The sequence below is a fragment of the Coenobita brevimanus genome, chromosome 87 (genome assembly GCF_032717465.1).
Source record: "Coenobita brevimanus isolate Jiangsu-jjx chromosome 87, ASM3271746v2, whole genome shotgun sequence".
Lineage (NCBI taxonomy): Eukaryota > Metazoa > Arthropoda > Malacostraca > Decapoda > Coenobitidae > Coenobita > Coenobita brevimanus.
In genome coordinates this window covers 14974511-15001626 of record NC_137040.1, presented here as the reverse complement: position 1 = coordinate 15001626, position 27116 = coordinate 14974511, and the positions used below count along the sequence as shown (strand labels likewise).

The 27116-nt window shown below is 40.7% G+C and overlaps 1 protein-coding gene across 1 annotated transcript in view; it reads right to left on the bottom strand.

Annotated features, from left to right (window-relative positions):
* Camta (Calmodulin-binding transcription activator) overlaps positions 1-27116 on the bottom strand; it is a 1827966-nt gene that overhangs the window by 1088480 nt on the left and 712370 nt on the right. Inside the window, exon 18 of the mRNA XM_080281035.1 lies at positions 12951-13109. Within this exon, the coding sequence (XP_080137161.1) occupies positions 12951-13109 (159 nt within the window). The remainder of the gene's footprint in view (positions 1-12950; positions 13110-27116) is intronic.

Below are 27116 nucleotides of genomic sequence, written 5' to 3'. Positions count from 1 at the left end.
GATATTTTATGAACAGAGGACACCAGTAATCTGGTGTATGGATTATTTTTTTTTTACCCATTTGTCTTTCCTTCCTCCGTTCTGTTATTTAAAAAAAAAAAAAAAAAAAAAAAAAAAAAAAACTTGGGTAGTGTGATGAGTAAGGATGGAGGTTTGGAGGGTGAAGTGCTTGAAAGGGTACAGCAGGGAAGAAAGGTTGCTGGTTCTTTGAAAGCAGTGATAAGAAACAGGGAAGTGAGCATGGAAGTGAAAAAGTTACTACATGACAGTACTGTGATACCAACTCTAACATACGGAAGTGAAGCTTGGACATTGTTGGAGGGGAACAAGTCAAGAGTGAGAGCAGTGGAAATGAGTTATTTAAGAGGAGCCTGTGGAGTCACGTGGAGAGACAGGCTGACGAATGAGGATATAAAGGAGCGTTGTGGTGTGGATGTGGATGTGATAGGAAGCGTTATGAGGAACACACTGAGGTGGTTTGGTCATGTGGAGAGGATGGAGGGTGAAAGACTGACGAAGAGAGTGTATGTGAGTGAGGTGGAGGGGGGAAGAGGGAGGGGGAGGCTGAGGATGAGATGGAGGGATGGGGTGGAGAGGTATATGAGAGAGGGGGGTGTGAGTTGGGAGCAGGGCAGTGAAATGGCGGGGGACAGGGCGACTTGGAGGTGATTTGTTTGTGGCCACCCCAAACGGGATTGAGGCATCTGGCAATAGATAGATAGATAGATAGATAGAGTGCCATACACCTGGAATTGGCTAATTATCACCTGACTACACCTCACGTGCACTCGTTTGCTAATTTTTGCTGTTTATTTCTCCTTGAAATATGCCGTATAATCTATTTTCGTACTAAAAATATATATAAGGAGGGAAGGGAGAAACCTGAGTGATATTTACATTCACCTGGAACTACCTAATTTATAATATATTGTCTAGATTTCCTGCCAATCATTTCACTGCTATATATTAGCAGCTGTCAAGAGGCTGACGTTGACAGTAATGCATTTCCCTAGGTAGGCCACCCAGCTCACCCCTATCAGTTCACTGTCATCTTCCAAGGTGAAGGTACGTCTGTTTGCTCCTGCTAACTTCCGCCGCTTTTTACCCCCATGCAAAGGGCCCTGTGACCTTTACCCCCTACTAAACCTCGTGTGGAAAGAGGTAAAGGGCTGACAATTGAAAGAGAGTGACTACGATCTTTCTGTTGAGTAAAACAGTGCAGGTGGAATTGTAAATAATGTGTAAACAGCAAGTGAATGCAATGAATGTAAATATAAGTGAACAGTGGAAAATAGTTTTATAAGTTACTTCAAGTGACAGTGCATAACACAGTGTAAATAAAATAGAAATGTAAATAATGTAAATAAAATAGAGAACATAAACAGAAATGTAAATGAGTAGTATTATAACAATACGAGTATATATACTAGGAGTAATGAAAGTGAAAGTTTCACTCTAGCATGTATGAATACTATGAGTTATGAGAGTGAAGGTGAAAGTGACATTCACTCTCAATGCTAGTATACAGGACGAGAAAGTGAATGCTACGTATTTTACTGAAAGAAATTGAATGCCTACAGTGACAATAAACTACTATTACTGAAGGAAACTTATGGATAAAGACTGTATATATATATAAGTGTTATATAGTAATAGAAATATAAACTGTGAGTGTTTTTATGAATAATAAATGACAACACCAGCAGTGAACTACCGCAAGTGGGAAGGTCATACGCCCTCGAAATTTTCATTGCTTTCACAGTGTTTTTTTTTGTTAGAATATGGATTCCAAACTATCTTAAAATCATAGAACAGTGTTTCTAGTGATAATATCAGGCTGTGGTAATCATATTATGGGTTGTCGGGAAGCGTAAAGTGGAGACTTCGTTACCCAACTTCAGAGGTCTCCACAAGTCCTACGGTACTCGACGAAGGCTCAACAAACACCCCAGGAGAAAGCTGAAGGTATGTGCCATAAGCATATGTGATTTTAATAATCTAGGACTAATAACTGATTTTTGGCAAATATTTTTAGAGAGTCTGTTGGAGCGCGAAGATGCCCGCGGGAGCTGCAAGAAAAAGCAAATCAAGCCCGCGGTTAAATGGTTAAACAATATTTCACTTATTCGATGTTGACAATTTAGTACCCTATGCTCGCTAGACGATAGGAACGATTCGCTACAACGATGGATCATCTGTGGCTCAGTGAACAGTGAACACGCGAATGCAATGCAATTGTTCTCACACGGTCGGCGTTGAACACATACTCGTCCACCGGTCCAGCCTCATCAGCCAGCCCTGCCCAGCCAGCCAACCTTGCCCAGCCAGCCAGTTGTCAATGATGAGTGAGGGCTGTGAGGTCCTTACTGTCCCTTAGCCTCAGAATCAGGACAATTCACTGTCAAGTCAATTCACTGTCACAACAATAACAAGACTTTCGCTGTCAGGACAATTCCCCGTCATTTATTTACATATCAGTTTATTTAGCAAGTACACTAGTTTTTGAATTATATGAGTTATAAAAGTGATGGTGGTTTATTGTTTTTATTATAAATGTAAAATATGGAATCAAATAATGGGTATTAGCTGAAAAAATATAAATATATTGAAACGTAAATCAGGCGATTTATGATCTTTCCTTCATTGTTTAACATAAGGCTACATACGAGACACTGGCATTTATTTAAATGCCTAATCACCTTAAGTGAACGAATGACATACTTTGGAATTATACGAATAATCTTCATATTACGTCTATATAAAGGTTTTGGGACATTTCGCTGTCAAGTCATTTCGCCGTCACAGCAATAACAAGACAATTTGCCGCCAGGACTTTTCATCGTCAGGACGATTCCCCATCATTTATTTACATATCAGTTTATTTAGCACGTACACTAATTTTTGAATAATTGTACCTCTTCAAAGCCATTTAAAAATATACCAAGGATGTTGTAGTATCAATGGAATTTAATGAAAACAGCTATGGGTGATGCTAGAATATAATTGTAAGTCAACTACAGAAAGGCAGAAACAAGAAAATTATTGTCTAAAATTGCAACTTATAAATGATATCCAAAACCTATGCTACTGAATGAACACAGACTTTGATAGATCCCCCTGAATATTTGTTATTACATGATCAATTAATCAATAATAAGTATATATATAGAATTACAGGGAATCGTCCTGGGTGCAAAATGTCCTGACGGGGAATCGTCCATATTTTGATGGTGAACTGACTTCACAGTGAACTGTCTCAGCAACCACATCAACAACCTTACTTGCTTCAGTAAAGATAAGAACTGCTGTATACTGTAGTTATAATATTTTCTCCTCTTTATTCATTATTAACCCCTTAACTGCAGGGCGTCACTTTCGTGACGCTTAGGAGCAAGGGATCATACCGCGGGGCGTCACTTTTGTGATTCTGTGTTATTTTGAATTTGCCCGGGCTTTCAAATGGTGGCTTGTATCATCTATCAGTACTGCCAATGTCCAACACTAGTCAGCACTCCTAATCTCATCTGTACTCCCATCCATTGTTGACAATTTAGCCATTTCTCCCCGTTCTTGACTCCCCTCCCTACCTCCCCTCCATTACCCTATCCTCTCGCCTGCCCGGCCGTGCAACGCTAAGTAAATCTTCCCTGGAATTTTTCACTGATTTCATCCATTGAAATAAGCCCTATGCCCTATTCTTATACCAAATAATATATACAAGAAAGAAATAAGGTAAGTGAGAGTGCCATACACCTGGAATTGGCTAATTATCACCTGACAACACCTCACGTGCACTCATTCGCTAATTTTCGCTGTTTATTTCCCCTTGAAATATGCCGTATAATCGATTTTCATAATAAAAATATATATAAGAAAGGAAGGGAGAAGCCTAAGTGATATTTGCATTCACCTGGAACTACCTAATTATTGCAGGCAACCACACTGTATTCTACGCTAAGTAAATCTTCCCTGGAATTTTCCACTGATTTCATCCATTGAAATAAGCCCTATGCCCCATTCTTATACCAAATAATATATACAAAAAAGAAATAAGGTAAGTGAGAATGCCATACACCTGGAATTGGCTAATTATCACCTGACAACACCTCACGTGCACTCGTTCGCTAATTTTCGCTGTTTTATTTCCCCTTGAAATATGCCGTATAATCTATTTTCGTAATAAATATACATATAAGGAGGTAAGGGAGAAGCCTAAGTGATATTTACATTCACCAGGAACTACCTAATTTATTATGTATTGTCTTGGTTTCCTGACAATCATTTCATTGCTATATATTACCAGGTCTCACAAGGCTAAAGTTGGTAGTATTGCACTCACCCTAGCCAGGCGGCAGGAGGCCACCACAATCAGTTCACTGTCATCTTTGAAGGTGAAGGTACGACTGATTCGCTCCTGCTAACTTCCTCCACTTTTTAGCCCCATGCAAAGGGCCCTGTGACCTTTACCCCCTACTAAACCTCGTGTGGAAAGAGGTAAAGGGCTGACAATTGATAAAGAGTGACTACGATCTTTCTACTGAGTAAAACAGTGCAAGTGGAATTGTAAGTCATGTGTAAACAGCATGTGAAAGCAGTGAATGTAAATATACGTGAACAGTGGAAAATAGTTTTATAAGTTACTTCAAGTGACAGTGCATAACACAGTGTAAATAAAATAGAAATGTAAATAATGTAAATAAAATAGAGAACGTAAATAGAAATGTAAATGGGTAGTATTATAAGTATACGAGTATATATACTAGGAGTAATGAAAGTGAAAGTTTCACTCTAGCATGTATGAATACTATGAGTTATGAGAGTGAAGGTGAAAGTGACATTCACTCTCAATGCTAGTATACAGGATGAGAAAGTGAATGCTACGTATTTTACTGAAAGAAATTGAATGCCTACAGTGACAATAAACTACTATTACTGAAGGAAACTTATGGATAAAGACTGTAGATATATATAAGTGTTATATAGTAATAGAAATATAAACTGTGAGTGTTTTTAATAATAATAAATGACAGAACACCAGCGGCAAACTAGCGCAAGTGGGAAGGTCATACGCCCTCGTAATTTTCATTGCTATCACAGCGTTTTTGTTTTTTTTTGGAGTATGGATTCCAAACTATTTGAGAATCATAGAATAGTGTTTCTAGTGATAATATCAGGCTGTGGTAATCATATTATGGGTTGTCGGGAAGCGAAAAGTGGAGACTTTGTTACCCAACTTCAGAGGTCTCCACAAGTCCTACGGTACTCGACGAAGGCTCAACAAACACCCCAGGAGAAAGCTGAAGGTATGTACCATAAGCATATACGATTTTAATATTCTAGGACTAAGAACTAATTTTTGGTAAATATTTTTAGAGAGTCTATCGGAGCGGGAATATGCCCGCGGAAGCTGCAAGAAAAAGCAAAACAAGCCCGCGGTTAAAGGGTTAATGTGTTACTTTAAACGTTTAAAAATAAGGATATTTCGTGTATGTGAGTGCTAATGTGTGTGTATGTGAGAGTTTAGGCAGGTCTGGGAATGTATCCCCATTGACACCATGTTATAATGGGTTCAGTATATGATGAATCACTATATGATGGGGTTTTCAGGAACGGAACCCCATCATATAACGAGGGGTTACTGTATACATACATATATATACATGTATATATATATATATATATATATATATATATATATACAGTATATAGTCATCTCTAGCATAATGTGTGATCAAAGAGTACGGAAACAGTCATAGGTCAGCCTTCTTTTTTAAGTTCAAGAAATGGTGAAAATGCATTTTTGGCAATCATTATGCTGGTGGAGAAATTGCCCATTTCTTGAAAAAACGTACTTCGCTACAATGACAGTGAAAATGTGGCCTGAGGCTATAAATTATGGAACATTTAGTCATAACGCGAGAAAACATAACGTGAGATAACTGGTCAAAACATAATAAAAAAGACAAAACGCGGGCAGATTTAGTCAGAGCGCAAGTTGCATTTTTCCGTGATGTATGCATGTTATGTGTCTGCGCAGGGTGTCATCACAGTCTACTAAGCATTCCTTTGCCACTCCAGTCAACCCTCTCCCCGCTCTGCCTCAATACATGACGTGTTAACTTTGCTCTTTTTTTGGGGGGGCCACCTGACCCAGCCTAACCATGCTGCCCTACCATGATTCAGCAAGATGGCGGAAGAGTTGACCCAGGAGCAGAAGCTTGACGTGATCAAGCAGAAGAAGCGAGGAGAATGTAATTATGCCATCGCCAAAAAGTGCCAAGTCAACGAGTCAACTATTCGTCTGACCCAGCTCTTGTCATGATGGAAAGGTACCTCATCATGTACTACAACCAATGGGAGAGGGAAGGAGTTCCAATCGGCTCTATAAATGCACGAAGGACTGTGTGCAGCCGGCGTGGCCAGAGTACCATGCTGGGGACCAGCAGTAGTCCTGCCCTGCCTTGGAACCCCACTCCTCCTCCCCCGAGGAAGCCCACAAACTCTTCAAATCAAGGTGAGGTATCCTCCAGTGTCTGTATGTACAGAAGTCATTTTAAGGTAGGTAAATGTCACACAAACATATCCGATAGAGTCAATCCGGACGCTACCACATTAAAAAGGGATGCCAAATCCCTGATCATGCACTCCTCCTCACAACATTCATTCAGCTAACTCAATCTCTTGTCAGTTCCCTAGCCTCACCGACTTCCAAACCTCTCTTCCTCACACACTCATCCACCATATCTCTCCACCTTCTCCTTGGCCTACCTTGCCTCCTCCCTCCTTCGAATTCGCTCAGATATACCTTTTTCACCACTATTGTTATCCATTCTCTCCACATGACCATACCATCTCAGTACACTCTCTTTGATTCTGGTGTCCACCGACTTCCTTACTCCACATCTTTCACAAATCGCATTATTTTGTATCCTATCAACCATCTGTACTCCACATACATTCCTCAGCAGTCCCATCTCCACTGCTATTACTCTTGACTTTTCATTTTCATGCCACACCACAGTCTCACATCCATATGTTAAAGTTAGCACTAACACTCCTTCATGTAAGCCTCATGCAGCTGTGACACACAAGCCTCTGTTTCTTATCAAAGCCTTCATTGCACCAGCTACTTTTCTTCCATGTGTCACTCTACTTTCAACTTCCTTTGCAAATTTTCCTCTCATTTCTATCACTGTACCCTTCTGCTTACACTGTTAATCTTCTCTCTCCGTTGGGCTCCTCCGATCACAACCTCATCACCTTAACCTGTCCTATCGCTCCGGTACGGCCTGTGGACCCTCCAATGAAACATCGTCTGTGGCACTTTGGAGCTGTGGATTGGGAGGCCCTCAGGCAGTACTTCTTTGATTTTCCATGGAATGATTATTGCTTCCATGGCCAGGAGTCATCTGAGTGTGCCTTGCGCATTACGGAGGTTATTCTCTCGAGCATGGAAGCATACATTCCTTTCTCATATCCATTGTCTAACACAAGAAAGCCTTGGTTTAATCACACTTGATCTAATGCTGTCCGCAACAAGGAAGAGGGCCAATAAAAGGTACCGGAGCCAACCAACCCCTGAATCACATCATCTTTACATTTCTGCCCAAAATCATGCTAAGTCTGTTATACGCTCTGCTAAAAATAATTTCATCCTTACTAAATGCTCTCAACTCTCTAACTCGAATTCTTCCCACTCCTTCTGGCACCTTGCCAAAAACCTTTCTAAAAACTTTACCTCATCATCCTTCCCTCCTCTTTTCTACTCTGATGGTTCTCTAGCTATTTCTTCTACTGATAAAGCAGATCTCTTCGCTCAGACTTTCTCCTCCAATTCCACCTTAGACGACTCCAGTGCTGTTCCTCCATCACTTCCCCCCCCTCTGACCTCCTCATGGCTGACATTAAAATATCTTCTGCTGATGTATTTTCTGCCATCACTGGCCTCAGTACTAACAACGCATATGGGCCTGATGGAGTCCCTCCTGTTGTTCTCAAGAACTGTGCTTCTGTGCTTACACCCTGCCTAGGCAAACTCTTTCGCCTTTGTCTATCATCGTGTACCTTTCCTTCTTGCTGGAAGTTTGCTCTCATTCAGCTGGTCTCAAAGAAGGGTGACCATTCCCAACCCTCTAACTATCGTCCAATTGCTTTAACGTCCTGTGTCTCAAAAGTTTTTGAGTCAATTCTTAATACAAAAATTTTACAGCATCTTTCCCATTACAACTTTCTTTCTGATCGTCAGTATGGGTTCCATCAGGGACGCTCCACTGGCGATCTTCTCACCTACCTTTCAGGTTCCTGGTCATCCTTCTTTCGGGACTTTGGCGAAAGCTTTGCCATTGCACTTGACATCTCAAAGGCTATCGATCGAGTCTGGCATAAATCTTTAATTTCCAAACTGCCCTCTTACGGTTTCTATCCTTCTATCTGTGCCTTCATCTCTAGCTTCCTTTCTGGTCGTTCTATAGCCACTGTTGTTGACAGCCATGATTCTCCTCCTACATCTCTCAACAGTGGTGTTCCTCAGGGCTCTGTCCTATCACCAACTCTTCCTTTTAATCATCAACGACCTTCTAAGCTGTACATCTAACCCTATCAACTCGTACGCTGATGACTCCACCCTTTACCTTCCCATTCGTTTCCCACAACGTCCATCTCAGCAGTTACTTCAGCAAACGAGGGATGAAGCTATGGCACACCTAATGTCTGACTTGGCTTGTATCTCTGACTGGGGTAAAAATAATCTTCTTGTTTTTAATGCATCAAAGACTCAATTCTTACACCTATCAACCCAACAAAATCTTCACAGGTGTACTCACTAGTGTTTAATAATATTCAGCTTAATCCTGCATCATCCTTGAACATGCTTAGGGTTTCATTCATTCAGGACTTATCTTGGAAAGATCATGTTACATCTCTTGTAAAACCTGCTTCCAAGAGATTAGGCATGCTAAGCCGACTCTGTTCCTTCTTTACCTCTGCACAATTGTTTACTCTATACACGGGTTTTATTCGCCTCTGTGTGGAGTACAACTCTCATGTGTGGGGAGGTTCCCCACATACAGCTCCTCTCAATAGGGTGGAGGCAAAGGCTTTTCGTCTCATTAACTCTCCTCCTCTTACTGGCTCCCTACAACCTCTGTCTCTTCGTCGTACTGTTGCCTCTTTATCTCTTTTCTATCGCTACTTCAATGGTCACTGCTCCTCTGAACTGTCTGCTTGCATTCCACCACCTCTACGACAGGCGCGTAGCACCCGCCTAGCAGCAAACTCTCATCCCTTTTCTGTCCAACTCTCTAATGCAAGAGTTAACCGTAACTCCCTGTCCTTCATTTATACAACAGGTCAACTCTGGAACTGTCTCCCGCTGCCTGTATTTCCTGCTTCCTGTGATCTCCAGTCTTTCGAACGCTGTGTGTCCAGGCTTCTTGAAATGATCGGATTTTGAAATTGGCTCTCTCTTGTATTTTGTTTTTCTCTTGGAAGGAACAGTTATTGTGGGCTCATGGCCCTTGGTTCCTTCTTCCTAGCAAAAAAAAAAAAAAAAAAAAAAAAAAAAAAAAAAAAAAATGAAGTCTCTCACTAATTCCAGTCTCTCTCCATTCACTGTAACATTGCACTGGAAGTCACCTTCTCTCTCAATAACCATCACTTTACTCTTTTCTACATCTACTGTCATGGCACGACACTCACAGACATCAGCAAAACTCTGCACTAGCTTAGCAAGTTCTTCTCCAGTATGTGCAAGTAGTACTGCATCATCAGCATAAAACAAATTTGAGATATTCCATCCATTACCATTTCTTACCAACACCGTCCCCCTCTCTATTGCCTGTGTTTTTACTTCTCTCATTACCCCATCCATTTATATATTGAACAATGATCGGGACATCGCACAACCTTGTTGCACGCCCTCACCATTCGTGAACCATTCACGTAGATGCCCGTTAACCCTTACACATGCTTCACTACCATCATAAAAACTCTTGAAAGCACCTAGCAGCTTACCAAACTACACAGTCCAAGCGCAGAACTTTCCACAATCCTTCTCTGCCTATTGACCCATATGTTTTTTCCAGATCCATGAATGCCATAAACACCTTCTGGTTGTCCTCACAAGCCTTCTGTGCAATCTGTCTCACCGCAAATATTTGATCCACACATCCTCTGCCAATCCTAAAGCCACCCTGTTCATCACTCACTAGGACTTCTGATATCTCTCTTACTTTCTCTATAATAATTCTTCCATATACTTTCCCTATCACACTCAATAAACTTATGCCACGATAATTCTTGCACTCACTCCCCTCACCTTTATTTTTGTACAGGGGTACAATCACAGCCTTTTTCTACTCTGCTGGCACAGTTTCAATACTCCATGCCTTCTTACATATCTCCAACAAGCACTTCATTCCACTTTCTCCACTACACTTAATCATCTCTGCATACACCTCATCAACCCCTGATGCTTTCCCATTTTTCAGCCGCTTCACAGCACTCTTCACCAGTGCTAGTGTCACGTCTCCTGGCATTGCATTCCTTCTCTGCACACCCCCAAAACCAATAATGTTTACAGCCGCTCTGCTCTCTCTATTCCCACTGATCAGGCTTTCAAAATATTTTTTCCATCTGGTCCTCACTTCATCCCCATCACATTTCTTTCAGCTTTCATTTCTACATTTCCGCACCCCTTTCCAGAATAACTTCCTATTTTCAGTAGTTTGTATTCATTTTTCTTCCTAGATTATCACTTACCTCCTCCTTTTTCTTCTTCACTATTCTCTTTACATGCTTCTTGCTCTCAATATACAGTGTTCAGTTCTTATTTCAACTGAACCCCTGTCCTGTAACCACTTTAGCCACTTCTTCCTCTTTTCCTCCACCGCTCTCTTAACCTCATCACCCCATCATGTCGTATCTTTCTTCTTTGTTGTTACTCTTGCCACACCACACACTGCTTTAGCATTCCTAACTAAGCAATCCCTATATGGATTCCACAGGCTGTCCAGATCCAATTCATTCCAATTCACTGATTCTAACTCCTCCTCTACTCTGGTCCTGTAATCATCTGCCATTTCTTTGATCCTCAACTTCTCAACTTTCAGTCTTTCTCCCTGACTGCTCCTCTCTCTCCTGATCCACCTCACTCCTCTCAGCTTGATCTTGCATACCACAATCATATGATCTGACAGACCTCCACATCGTCCTCTCATGGCCCTCGTATCAGCAACCATTCCTATCATCAACCTCTCTATGAACATGTAATCAATCAGGTTTCTTTCAACACGATCCCCGTTCCCTTTATACCATGTATATTTATGTGCATCTTTGTGTTTGAAATACGAGTTACAAATGCACAACCTCCTCTCCTGACACGTGTCCTTTAGTCGCTTCCCATTATCACTTTCTCTTGGTGCTCCATTACAACCCATTATGTTATCCTCAGGACCAGTGCCTACTCTTCCATTCATATCATCCATTACGATTACCTTACAGCTCCTGGGCATTTCTCCCACTACTTCATCCAGATCATCCCAAAACCCATCTTTCTCTCTCTCACTCCTGTCCTCACGTGGTGCATATGCTACAATCACCGCCACTTTCACTTTCTCAAACTTGAATGTGACATACATACACCTCGAGCTGACACATTTGTAGTCTCCCATTCCACTCTGCCACACCTCGTTCATCAACAAAGCAACTCCTTCCTTGCATCTTCCTCACCCATTCATGCCTGATCTTACACATTTCACACCCTCCCACTCCTCCACTTCACAACCTTTCATCTTTGTTTCACACAATGCCATCAAGGCATATCTCGCACTCTTGAACACATTCACCACTTCCACGCTCTTGCTCTCCTCATCCACACCTCTCACAATCCACATGGCCATGCGAATCTGCCCATTTGGTTGGGGTCCTGGGCAGGTATTGGGCCCTCTGAGGCTCTCTGAAACAACTGCCATGATTAAGTGATTTTGGATAGGGGAATCTGGGGGACACTTAACCCTGCCAAAAACCCAGTTATATGATTACCACCCCATGTAGAAAATTGTTTTCCAGGTACAGGAAACCATTTGGCTTGTCACTCAGTGTAGAGACCATACAGCACCTCTACACTGAGTGAGTGGATGATGGGTGCCCCCATTCAACATCTTGTAAAACTGTCCTAAAGTGTTGATCTGTCCTGAGAACTGAAAATTTCACACATATCTAGGCTACCTAATAGACTTTGTAAGGCCATATTTAAAAATTAATCTATGCAGATAACTAAATGTATATTTTATTTTATCAATCTTATTGTCAAAATATTATTTTAACCCTTATAATAAAAATTATTTAAAAAACATCATTACTAATGAATGCACTTGGACAACTGATCACCTGGCAGCTTTCAAAAGCTTAAGGCTCCTCTCTTCTCTGATGAAATCAAATAGGCTATATCCCCACATTATTATCCATAACAGAGTCATTTTATTGGCTATCAGACTATTAAAAAGGTACTTGTGATAAAATATTCCACATTTTTCTCCAGCCATGTGGAGAGGATGGAAAGCAAGATACTAATGTGAGTGAGGTGCAGGGGTAAAGGAGGGACGGGAAGGCTGAGGCCGAGGTGGGGGGATGGAGTGGAAAGGTATATGAGAGAGGGGGATGTGAGCTAGGAAGAGGTCAATAAAATGGCAGGAGATAGGGCGACATGGAGGCAATTTGTTTCTGGCCACCCCTTATGGGATTAAGGGGTCTGGCAATAGATAGATAGGTAGATTTTTCTTTCCCTCTGCATAGTGAATACTGTGCCTTTCAAATAGTGAGGCTTTTTCCTATACTTCACTAAACAAAGAGACTGAGCATCATCATCATCATCAGCTTGACATATTTCTCACATGTAAGTTTGAAGTAATGTAATATCTAGAATATAAGGTAAGAAATATCATAACTCAGACCTCAAAATTTTGAGCTTTGTGCATCATGACATCACTCTCATAGTTGGATGGACTTTTCTGGCTATCTGGGCAGACCTGCACACGTGTCTCCATCGTCTCAAGCCGCTGTAGCAGAGTAAATTTCAGCAAGTGCTCATCCTGCTCCCGGATCACTTGCTCCTGAAAGTACAATATGGATTTACAACTTAAGCAAAATATCAGCAAAATATAAGATGCAAGTGTACCTACTTTATAGCAAAACTATGAATCAACACTAAACAAGCTATTAAATATCAATAAAGCTCAAAAATTTAATTACCTATTACAACAGAAATTGCACAACAGTTCTACACAACAAGTCAACAAGACACTGCACCATAAGACTGCTACAGCAAAAGTCCTCTCATTCAGCATCTGGTCTTACGGTATTTCTTGTCTTTCGGCAGTTTTCATCAATACAGTAGTTCCATTACAAAAGATATCTGCTCTTCCTCCACATATGCTGAGCCAATCAGCACCCACAACAGGGTTGCCAGACCGTCGCTGGTACCCGTGTGCCCATGGTTGCCAATTTGGTGCTGTTGGTGCCAGATCTAGCACTTTTCATAATAACATAGCAGCAACAAATATCAGATTTTCTTCTATATCTAGCACATTTTGAAGTAAAATTTAGCACAAAAATTTGAACGTTCACCTATAGCTTGGTGCATTATAAAGCTGAGCTTAGCACTTCTGAAGATTTCTGCTTGCCAACACTGTATGCGCAGTCAGCTATCATGACTTGTGAGTGTCTGACTCTGTGAGCAGGACCTTTTGAAAGTTTGGAAACTTTGTTGTGCTATTTTACAGTGCACATATGTAAATACATCTAGATAAAGTAAAGTTCATGTATATTGTATCATTAAATACACCAAATATAAGTTGCTTATTAACCAGCCCCATCCCGTCGACGTATGGGTACGTTGCAACGATTTGCATTTGCCAGTCCCGGCGACATACCAGTACGTCGTGCAATTGCAAGGTCCCTAATTTGCACAGTTTTCAATTTTCGCACGTGATTTTTCGTATGTATACACGGGACACCTTCCTCTATTCCTGTACAAGATACCAAGCAGGGACAATGCCTTACACTGCATAAACTCCCCCCTCCCCCCCTCACGCCATTGTCTTGGCAAAGGACCTGTTACCAGTGACCTGGCTAGTAAAGTTATTCAGGGCCAGAGTGATTCCCCAATCGATGACAATGTGGAGGACAATGTTTACATAGCATTAGAAGAAGAAACAGCCAGAAATAATGATCAGGTAATGTGGCAAAAATAGGTCAGGTATGGTGATTAGTTAGTGAGTGAAACAATGCTTATAATGCCTTTATTACTGCTTGAAAACCAATATACTGTCATACTACATATACATTCGTACCAAGTAAATAAATATATACCGTTTATAAGTGGATAAAATAGTTACCCTCCCATAGAACTTGTTTTCTTTGGTGCCAGCATGTTAGAAAACCCACTCAGGTAAGGAGGAACTCCTACCTGGATTGGGCACTTTAAACCTCAGGTGAGCGATTTCTCTATGAATTTTCGATGTTTCTCACCAAAAGCGAAGGTTTTAGCCCAAAAAAAATTTTTCGAAAATACCTCGGGACTGGGGGATGTCGGAGGTGCGGAAAACCTCAGGACGTGACGGGTTAAATATTAAGTGCCTACGGTTGACCAACAATACTTGCTAGACACTGTGAATGGATGTGGGTGACCGACCATGATTGCAAGAAACTTTCTGGCAGGTTTTCCCAGTCATTCGGCAGTTTCTGTTCTTTCAGCACCTGCTTAGTCCCGAAGATGCCGAATGAGTGGACTTTTACTGGACTGCAACAAACCAGAAATTTAAAAATCTGTACAGTAAAAGTCCTATTATTCGGCAGCTGATTGTTCGGTAGATCCGACATTTCGGCAGTTTTGAGAAATAGTCCCACTTACGAAAATCATTGATTGTTCGGCAGATGTCCGGAACCATCTCGGTAGTCAAGGAAGTGTTATCTGTGGCTTGTAGGCCTAATGTTTCATTACACTTCTGTATGTTCACTAATTTCTATATTTTTATTCAGATTCAGGTATAGTACTGTATTGATTACAATATTGCACAGTATCATACACTACAGTAACCACCCCCACCAAATTAGCGAGGGTTACCTTCCAAGCCCCCACGCTAATTCTTGAAATTCTTTCATTCTTGATGCCTTCCTGAAAATGACACCGGTAATTGAGTAGACCATGAACCACTGACACTGTAATGCATTACCCATAAATAAATGTTGCTTGTTAAATCAGTTTTCCCGTTGTTTTTAGCTGTACGGCTGTGACAGCTCTAGTATTTTTATTCCTCAGCATAATGGTGGAAGGGACTGTCCTGTTTAACTGAACCTAACCTAACCGAGTTTAACTGTACCTGATAATTTAACCAAACCTAACCTAACCTAAAGTCAGAAAAATACTTAAAAAATAAACTGGAGGAATATGAATTGCTAAGGTCTCTCTGATGAAAGTTAAACGTACATTTAGTGCTCATTCTTTTGTTTGTTTTTGTGCTTAACGTGAAAGAGAGAGCATTGATGCAAACGGTAATATATCCCATTAATCCTTTAATTACCTCCGGCACTGAACAACCTTTTACAGTACCGATGTCAGTGATGTTAAGTTAGTGTGAGCCATAAAGAAAACTGAACAATTATGGGGAGGGAACGAAGGTCAGTGGTATGTTTACATGACTACGCTACGATTCCAAGCAGTTAGGCGGTCGGTTAATCTCAGATGTTTTCGCCCATTTGGTAAATACACCGTAACTTTATCAAGCTTTCCGTGACTCATAGCGAATCATAGCATGGGTTTAGGAAGCTAAATAACACATTGCTAGGTGAGCCAGACGATTATCTTCCCATCTTTAAGAAAAATAAATTGATTTCAGAAGACTGGAAGAACTTTACGTACTCAGAAAGGGATTTAATTTCTTCCATTTTCTTATAAGATGTGAAGATAATCGTCTGGCGCACCTAGAAAAGTGTTATTTAGCTCCCTAAACCCATGCTATGATTCGCTATGATTGACTGGAGAATTGATAAAGTTACGGTGCATTTACCAAATTGGCGAAAACATCTGAGATTAACTTACCCCCTGACTGCTTGGAATCGTAGCATAGAGTCGTGTAAACATACCAGTGACCTTCGTTCCATTCCCATAATTGTTCACAGTTTTTCCATAGCTCACTAACTCGACATCGGTACTTTAAAGGGTTGTTCAATGTCGGAGGTTATTAAAGGGTTCATGGAATACATTACTGTTTCCATCAGTACTCTCCTTTCACATGTAAAAAAAACAAACAAACAAAAGAGTGAGTGCTAAATGTAATTTATGACTTTCATTAGAAAGACCTTACCAGTTCAGATCCCTTTATTTTATGCAATTTTCCGACTATTTTATTTTGTTTGGAAAAAGTACTGTATACAGTACTCACTCCAAACATATTTGTAATAATATAAGTAGTGATGAGTTCACCAATACAAGTGATGTACTGAGCTGGTAGGTAATATTCCGTATCATTTCAGCCATCCAGGAAGTGTTACCTGACTTGTAGGCCTACTGTGTCATTACCCTTGTATATGTTCACTAACATATATATATATATATATATATATATATATATTTCAGATTCAGGTATAGTACTGTATTGATTGCAGTATTGTACAGTATATAGTACTCTCTCCAAACACAGTTGTAATACCATACCATAAGTGGTGATAAGTGTTCACCAATATATTTAAGGTACTGAGTGGGTAGGTTTTTGATTATTCGGCAAATCTAATTTCTCGGCATCATCTTGGTCCCATAGATGCTGAATAATGGGACTTGTACTGTATTTTAAATCAAACCTGGCTTTAACAAGAGGGTGAATATGACTGATATGTTACCAAACATATGAATCCAACTTGTATATACAGCGAATGCTTTGATAAGCATCAATAGGTAACAGCGGACAAAAAAATGTACAACCATTACTTGTGATATTTAGACGGTAGATTAAAGAAATGTTTTTGCTAGTATGAAACCTGGTCAGTACATATATATTATTTTCAATATGGACAACCACTGTCAACACTTCTCGGCAAACTGCTCCTTGGTATTTGGCAGCATATTTTGTGACACAGGCTTCATGTAAAGAACCATGATTGCTGTCATTTTCTGTCCATCCTTTTTTTCTTTTTTCCTTTTCTTTTTTTTTCTCTCTCTCTTCATTCATTCATTTATAAAGGCACTAACATGCTTGCATGTGTCAGCTTTGGTTACCTAATGGCAGCTCTCCATGCTGCTCAGTCCCTGGCAGCCTCTCTGTTCAGTCCCTTATCCCTGAGGTCATACTATATAACCTTGTCCCAGCTCTATAGTCTGCCTCTCACAGCCCTACCCCCAACATTCACACTTCTCACTTTCTGCACCCAAATGTCATCCTCCATCCTCTCCACATACCCAAACCATCTCAAACTACCTCTCCTTATCACAACACCAATACCCTCCAGTCTCATCCTTCCTCTTAACTCTTCCATTATAAACCTAGCCATCCCAGGCCTCGCATTCAAGGACGCATTGCAGATCCACCTAATCACTGTTATTTCTATACATTTGAGCCTGTGAATATCCTCTTCCTTCACTGCCCAGGTCTCACTAAAACACAGCATTACACTCCAAACACATGCTGCATATGATAGCACTCAAAATTTGTCTGTGGCCACCCCGTACGGGATTGAGGAGTCTGGCAATAGATAGATAGATAGACATTGCATAATAGATTGGAACATAAATATGTAGTCTGAAAGGTGAAATCAAGCTAGGTGTGGGAAAGGAAATGATGTAGCACCTCTCTGGAATGTCCCACAGAGCACAACAGCCCACAGACAGTGCCTCATGACCATACACACACACACACACTGTAAAGAGGTGAACTGGGAGGAATGGTACTCAGGAGGCGGCGAGGATTCGTGGGGAACTATGTTATTAAATATAATAATGAATAATGTGATGACGCAATGGGTCAAAGAAGAGACACAGTTTCGAGGTAAGGACACACCAGCAAGGTTGGATTTACTGTTCACCAAAGAACCCGATGTAATAGAATCATTGAAATATCTCTGTCCTTTAGGAAAAAGTGATCATGTGGTCATTGAGTTCCAGATGTTAACAGGGAACGTTGAGCCAAGAGACGAGCTTCATAGACAGGGAAGATACAACTTTGGCAAAGCAAATTTTATAGGATTGAGAAACTTTTTTGAAAATGCGGATTGGAGAAAATTCAGAGAAACAAGAAAGATACAGAGGAAGTGGGATATCTTTCTAGACCTCTATAATTTGGGAGTGGAAAAATTTGTACCAAAAGTAAGAGGGAAAGGAAACAGGAAAAAGGAGTGGTTTAATAGAAGGTGTATGATAGCAAAAAAAGGAAGAGATAAGGCGTGGAACAACTGGAGAAAGAGAGGTAACAACAGAACAAAGGAAGAATATAAAAGAACAAGAAATGAATACACAAGAATACGTAGAGAAGAAGAAAGGAATTTTGAAAAAGGTATAATAGACAAATGCAAGGATGAACCCAAACTGTTTTATAGATTTGTTAATGGCAAACTGAAACAAAAGGAAGGAATCACCGAACTGAAAGTAGAAGGAGAGGTCTTTAAGGATGCGGCAATGCAAGCAGAAATAATGAACAAACGTTTCCAGTCAGTTTTCACTAAAGAAAAGAAGCTTGTGGAAGGGGAGGGAGTGATTAGAAATGTTCCGGTGATGAAATATATGAAAGTGGAGGTACAGGAAGTGTATAAATTACTGGAAACTCAAGATGTAAGGAAAGCCCCAGGACCTGATGGAATTTCTAATTGGGTACTGAAGGAATGCAGAGAACAACTGGCGGATAAAATTCACAGTTTAATCGTATGCTCACTGGAAGAGGGGAAAGTGCCAAAAGAATGGAAGAGGGCAAATGTGGTACCAATTTACAAGGGAGGAAACAGGGAAGAACCCCTGAATTATAGACCAGTGTCTCTAACCAGCATGGTCGCAAAATTGTGTGAGAGAATCCTGAAAGACAGATGGATAAAATATTTGGAAGAGAAGAATATTTTGGCAGAATGTCAGTTTGGATTCAGAAGTGGAAGGTCATGTGTTTCTAACTTGTTGAGCTTTTACTCAAGAGCGATTGACGTGGTACAGGAGAGAGATGGTTGGGTGGATTGTGCGTACTTAGAGAAGGCCTTTGACAAGGTACCTCATAAGAGACTAATGTGGAAGCTAGAATATATGGGAGGACTAAAGGGGAAACTCCTGGAATGGATGAGAGACTTTTTGAGAGACAGACAAATGAGGACAGTAATAAAGGATAGGATGTCTGGATGGAGGGAAGTAACAAGTGGAGTCCGTCAAGGCTCAGTGTTGGCGCCAGTAATGTTCCTGATTTACGTAAATGATATGGTAGATGGAGTGAACAGTTATGCAAGTCTGTTTGCTGATGATGTAAAGATCTTGAGGAAGGTAAAGGTTGAGGAGGATTGTAAAATACTGCAGGAGGATTTGGATAGGATACACAGTTGGAGCCGGACGTGGGAAATGAAATTTAATGTAAAGAAATGTAAAATATTGGAAATGGGTAAAAGTACCAGGAGGCAATCACTGAATTATTTGTTGGGTAATGAATTAATCACAAAAAGGAGAGAAGAGAAAGATTTGGGAGTGCTGGTCCAAGATAGTTTGTCACCACAAAAGCACATTAACAAGATAGTTGGAGAGACTTATAAACTCTTGACTAACATAAGAGTAGCATTTCATTATATGGATGAGGATATGATGAAAAAATTGATAGTGGCCATGATCCGCCCCAGGTTAGAATATGCAGCGGTAGTGTGGTGCCCACACAAAAAGAAAGATATAAACAAGATTGAGAGAATACAAAGAACACCAACCAAGATGGTCCCCAGTCTGACAGACCTGTCATACAGAGAGAGGCTGGAAAAACTGGATTTGCCTTCCTTAGAGGAAAGAAGAAAGAGGGGAGACATGATTGTAGTGTTCTGGACCATGGTGGGAGTACATAAAATTGACAAAGAAGATCTGTTTGTATGGGATAAGAGAGCAACAAGAGGACATGGAATGAAATTGAAAAAGTCAAGCTGCTTGAAGGATATCAAGAAATATAGCTTTCCTTACAGAAGTATAGACTTATGGAATAGCCTGGACAAAGAGGTCGTCCAGTCTAAACACTTAAACGAGTTTAAAGCTAAATTTGACTTATTGAGAAACAGCGACGGAAACCCACAAGCATAGTATATTCCATGTATATCAGAATTAGGTATATTAGGTAAATACTTAAATATTTGGAACGACTTAGACAGAGAGGTGGTGCATGAGAAAAACTTTCATGTGTGTAAAGGTGGACTTGATAAATGTGGATATGCTCAATTCCTGTATACTACAAATAGGTAAATACACACACACACACACACACACACACACACACACACACACACACACACACAAGACCAATGAGAGTCAAGTTGTCATAACAAGACCAATGAGAGTCAAGTTGTCATCTGAAAGTGTAGTGAATGATATACTTAAAGTGACCTGGAAACTAAGCAAAGAGGCAGGGATGGAAAATATAATAATAAGAAAAGACTTGAATGAAGAAGAAACAGAAGTTTTAAAATCATTGAAGGAACAAGTAAAAGAAAAAAATGATAAGAGGACAGAGGAAGAATGTAATACTTTTTTTTGGAGAGTGATGGATATGAAAGTAAGGAAGTGGTATGTAAGGAAATAGAAGTGAAGGAAACTAAGGGGGAAGGCTATGAAAGATCAGAAATTGAGGAAGTGGTACCGATGGAGGGAAGGAGAGAAGAGGGTATAAAAAACATCAAAAATAATTTGAAGGTGGTATATACTAATGTTGATGGTTTAATATTGGCAAGGCTTGAAATTAACAATTTCTTGAGAGAACATGAACCTGATGTTGTGTGCTTTGTAGAGACTAAATTAAGAGAAGATATTGAACTTCATTTGGGAGATGGTAAATACAAACTGTGGAGAAGAGACAGAAAAGAAAAAACGGGAGGAGAAGTGATGATAGCAGTAAAGAACAACATAAATGTAGATACCGTGGAAATGGGAGAAGGCAGGGATGAAGTGATATACATGAAATTAGAAACTGGAGAGAATGGCAAGAGAGACACAGCGGTAGTGTATGTTCCTCCTAAGACGAGAGCATGGAATGATGACGAATACCAGGAAATGTTGTCAGATATGGCTAGTTATTTACAAAAAAATAATTGAGAAAAGCAACAATGTAATTTTGGTGGGTGATTTTAACTGTAAAGAGGTGAACTGGGACGAATGGGACTCAGGAGGTGCCGAGGATTCGTGGGGCACTATATTATTAAATATAATAATGAATAATGTGATGACGCAATGGGTTAAAGAAGAGACACGGTTCCGAGGTGAGGACACACCAGAAAGGTTAGATTTACTGTTTACCAAAGAACCCGATAGAATCATTGAAATATTTCTGTCCTATAGGAAAAAGTGATCATGTGGTCACTGAGTTCCAGATGATAATAGGGAACGTCGAGTCAAGAGACGAGCTTCATAGACTGGGAAGATACAACTTTGGGAAAGCAAATTTTGCAGGATTGAGAAAATTTTTTGAAAATGCAGACTGGAGAAAGTTCATAGAAACAAGAGAGATACAGAGGAAGTGGGATATCTTTCTAGACCTCTATAATTTGGGAGTGGAAAAATTTGTACCAAGAGTAAGGGGGAAAGAAAACAGGAAAAAGGAGTGGTTAAACAGGAAGTGTATGATGGCAAAAAAAGAGAGGGACAAGGCATGGAACAACTGGAGAGAGAGAGGTAATAACAGAATAAAGGAAGAATATAAAGGAACTAAAAATGAATATACATGAATACAGAGAGGAAGAAAGGAACTTTCAGAAAGGTATAATAGACAAATTTAAGGTTGAACCCAAAAAATTTTATAGATTTGTCAATGGCAAATTGAAACAAAAGGAAGGAATCACCAAACTGAAATTAGAAGGAGAGGTCTATAAAGATGTGGCAATGCAAGCTGAAATAATGAACAAATATTTCCAACAGGTTTTCACTAATGAAAGGGAGTTTGTGGAAGGGGAGACAGTGACTATAAATGAAGTGATAAAAGATATAAAAGTGGAAGTACAGGAAGTGTATAAATTACTAGAACATTTTGGCTGAAAGTCAGTTTGGGTTCAGAAGTGGAAGGTCATGTGTTTCCAACTTGTTAAGCTTTTACTCAAGAGCGACTGACATGCCACAGGAGAGAGCTGGTTGGGTGGACTGTGTGTATTTAGATTTGGAGAAAAGATCTTTCACAATGTACCCCATATGTGGCTATTGTGGAAATTGGAGCATATAGGAGGACTGAACGGAAACCTCCTGGAGTGGATGAGACTTTTTGAGAGACAGACAAATGAGGACAGTAATAAGGGACAGGATGTCTGGATGGAGGGAAGTAACAAGTGGAGTCCCACGGGGCTTGGTGTTAGTGCCAGTAATGTTCCTGATTTACGTAAATGATATGGAAGATGAAGTGAACAGCTATGCAGGTCTGTTTGCTGATGGTGTAAAGATTCTAAGGAAGGTAGAGGTTGAAGAGGACTGTAAAATGCTGCAGGAGGATATTGATAAGATACATGACTGGAGCCGGATGTGGGAAATGAAATTCAATGAAAAAAAAAAAGTAAAATATTGGAAATGGGTAAAAGTACCAGGAGGCCATCACTGAATTATGTGATGGGTAATGAACCAATCACAAAAGCGAGAGAAGAGAAAGATTTGGAAGTGCTGGTCCAGGATAGTTTGTCACCTGAAATATACATTAACAAGACAGAGAGACATATAAATTCTTGACTAACATAAAAGTAGCATTTCACTACATGGATGAGGAGATGATGAAAAAATTGATAGTGGCCATGATCCACCCCAGGTCAGAATATGCAGCAGTAGTGTGGTCCCCACACAAAAAAAGAAAGATATAAACAAGATTGAGATAATACAATGAACAGCAACCAAGAGGGTCTCCACTCTGGCAGATGTCGTACAGAGAGAGGCTGGAGAAGCTGGATTTGCCTTCCTTAGAGGAAAGGAGAGAGAGGGGTGACATGATTGCAGTGTTCAGGACCACGATGGGAGTAGATAAAATGTACAGAGAAGATCTGTTTACATGGGATAAGAGAGTCACAAGAGGACAAGGAATGAAACTGAAGAAACCAAGTCGCTTGATTCTTGCAAAGAGCTGCAAGAGGAATTAAACAAGCTTCATTAATGGAACAATAAATGGCAAATGGAATTCAGTGTGGACAAATGTCATGTAATTAAATTTGGTAAAGATGAGAAAAGACCAGATTAGGATTATAAGTTAGAAGATCAACCCTACACATATCAGAAAGAGAGAAGAACCTAGGAGTAATTATCAATAACAGACTATCTCCAGACAACCATATAAATGAAGACATGCTGAGAAAGATAATAACATCATTCATCAGACCAACCTTGGAATATTCATTAGTAATATGGAATCCTCATCTAAAAAAACACATAAATAAGAGGACCTGGAGCGGTGGCATCTTCGCCGTGGGTCTACCCCCCAGAGGCTGACGAAGAGAAGAGGAGGACAGCATGGGACCAAACCACCACAAACCCTCTCCGGCCCCTTACGGGGCCCAAGAACCTGGGAGTGGCTTCAGTCGCCTAGGCAAGTACCACATCTCTCAGCACAATAGATACAACAACACCATTTTTCTACACCAAGAAATGGCTCCCTGGTGGTCATTTCTTGACGACTTCTTCTAGCCAGAAACATTGATAGCAATCCAGGACCCACCAACAAATACATATGTCCAACATGCTCAAAACCTATCACGTTGAGTCGACAGACAAAAGGGTTCAGTTCAGTGCATTTCCTGCAAGAACTGGATCCATTACACCTGCACAACACTTACATCCAGAAAACATTATACAAACACCTGAACCTGCTCCTTATGCTCCTTCCCTCCACCCACTAACCCCCCCACCAACCCTACTCCTACTTTCTCCACACCTCCTCAGCCTAACCCACTGATACTTCCCACACCATCCAATCCCCCAACCCCTCCCATTTCACCCCATCCTAATCCACCCCAACCCTCACCTCCATCACAACCTTCTCCTACCCTTTCCCCTCCACCCACACCCCCACCTCTCCCCCGTACTGCAGCTCCCAACACACGTCGCACACTCAACATAAACATCCTTCAATTAAACATAGATGGCATAAACACCAAAAAACAAGAACACAAAACTCATCAAACAACAAACCATACACACTGCCATCTTACAAGAAACAAAACTACACAGAACACAAAAAACACCTACATTTCATAAATTCACCACCATTCAGCAAGACCGGGCCGACAGCAGCGGCACTGGACTCATCACTCTGGTACACAAATCCATCAACTTTTCAGATACCAGTACACACACAAAGTCACTCCTCCCCCCACATGACACCACAACAGAAATACAATCAATAAAATATGCACTGGTAACAAATCACATATAACAATCACCAACACATACATTCCCCCCCCAGTCATCACCCACAGTACCACACAATTACTCTCCACAAATACACCACATCACTAACATACCCAACATCATCCTAGGTGATAATTTCAACGCCAAGGCATCAGCCTGGCATGTCAACAACCCTGACTTAGACAGAGGGCTGGTAATACAATCCCAAACAGAGCATTGTTTCATAATGAATAATCTCCATCAACATACCCATATCCCACACTAAGCCCTCTTCCTCCCATCATCCCCAGACATCACCTTTTGCACCCCAAACCTTGCCCCCACAACATCCTGGAGAGTGGTGAAAACCCTTGGATCTGATCACCTTGCAACCATCATCACTACCAAAACCAGAATCACCCCTGCTGGCCACAGACACGCATACTGTATACTAATTATAAGAGAGCCAAATGGGAGGCCTTCACAAGTGAAACAGAACAACATTTCAAAACATTAAACAGTACATCCATCACAAACATCAACACTGCTGTGCACACTTTCAATACAATTATACAAAACACGGTTAAAAGACACATCCCTAGAGGCAACAGAAAGAGAGACAATGCCAACTTCACACCAGAAATTCAAGGCCTCATCAGTCAGTGGGACACACTATGACACTCCCCAACACCCCATACACAAGACACCGTACAACAAATACTGTACAAGAACTCTGCACTCAAATAAACAATAAAATATCAGAACAGCAAACACTAAACTGGAATAATTATCTCCAAACACCTGATCACAAAATAAACACCAGCAAACTCTACAAAACACTAAATAGCATCACACTCTCCAACAGCAACACTAGACAATCAAACGCTGCCATCATAACAACAGACACCATACTTTCAAACAAACAACAAGCAAACACTCTCATCAATCACTTTTCACACGTCAGCCATCTAAACCCCCATCATGACGACCAACATATCATCTAACGTAAGAAACAGTTCCCCACAGACCCAGACTTTGCACTTTTTACCTACAACCAGACAAACCACATCATTAGCAACCTTAAGCACTCATATGCCTGTGGACCAGACAACATAAACATCATTCACCTTAAACACCTTGAACCACAAGGCATACAAGCACTCACCAACATATCAAACTACAGCTACTCACACAACATAATACCCAACATCTGGAGGCATGGCATTATCATCACTATCCCTAAACCCAACAAATACCCCATGTTACCTTCCTCACACCGCCCCATCACATTCCTCTGCACCCCTCTAAAGTCACTGAACGACTGGTACTACAACTAGTTAAACCTCACCCCATCTCAACATGGCTTTAGGTCACTACACTCCAAAAACACTCTTCTTACAGACCTTACACAGAGAATTTTTGATGGCATGAATTCAGCTAGGCCACCAAACAGAACACCCCTAGTCACACTAGACATTAGCAAAGCTTTTGATGCCATCCCCAGACACAACCTCTCAAACAAAATATTCAACACAAACTTGCACAATAACACAAAAAGATGGCTGGCAAACTACTTAGCAGGCAGATGTGGCTCAATCAGTAGAGAGGTGGCCTGCCGTTCCGACGGACCCAGGTTCAAATCCCTGCTGGGGCAGGGAACAGTTTAAGGATTTGAATTTCATTAAATCATGCTTTACTGATCTACCGGAAGACCTGCCGACATGTCGTAAAAATACCTCCGCTAATACCAATATACCAGTCCTGTATGAGGCAGCCCTAGCATGTATTCAATATGGACGGTGGGTGTTAGCACCAAAGTGGTGACATGTAGAGGTGTATGGTATGTAGGAGGACTGCTGGGCCTTGATAGCAGGCTGTGAAGCCTATGCCCAGAGTAAAAAAAAAAAAAAAAAAAAAAAAAAAAAGTAACATTTGCCGGTCAGTCTTTAAACATCAGAAACTTCACAAATGGCATTCCCCAAGGATCTGTTTTGTCCCCTACACTCTTCAACCTGTACATGCACGACATACCCACACCCCACACACCACACATACACATAGCTTCCTATGCAGAAGACATAACACTTACATGTACAGTCAGCCAAAAAAGTCGTGTCATCGTTCCGAACCCTGTAAATATTTGAACAGATAAGTGGAAGCAGCAGGGATATCATCACAAGTCTGGCAAATGTGTCAGACCAGACGGTGGTGGGGGTAATTGGATTGGGGGTGGAGGTGGAGAAGTGGAGGGTGTGTGTGCTGTCATGTTTCATATACAGCACCATGCATTACCGTAGGGTGGAAACTCTTGGGAATAACATACTGGGTAATAGGGATATAGTTAATTATTATCACTATTATGTCGCTATGTGTCTACATATGGATCATCATGAGTTTGCGTGTAATAAAAAAAATACTGCAGTTTCATATACATGGGTTGTCATGTCTAATTGATCTTTGATATCTGGAATACTTCAGAGGACGGAATAACGGTGGAATATGTTTCATAACAAGTGTTTGGAATTTAATGAAACGACATGATTGTGATAATGTGAAACAGCGCTTA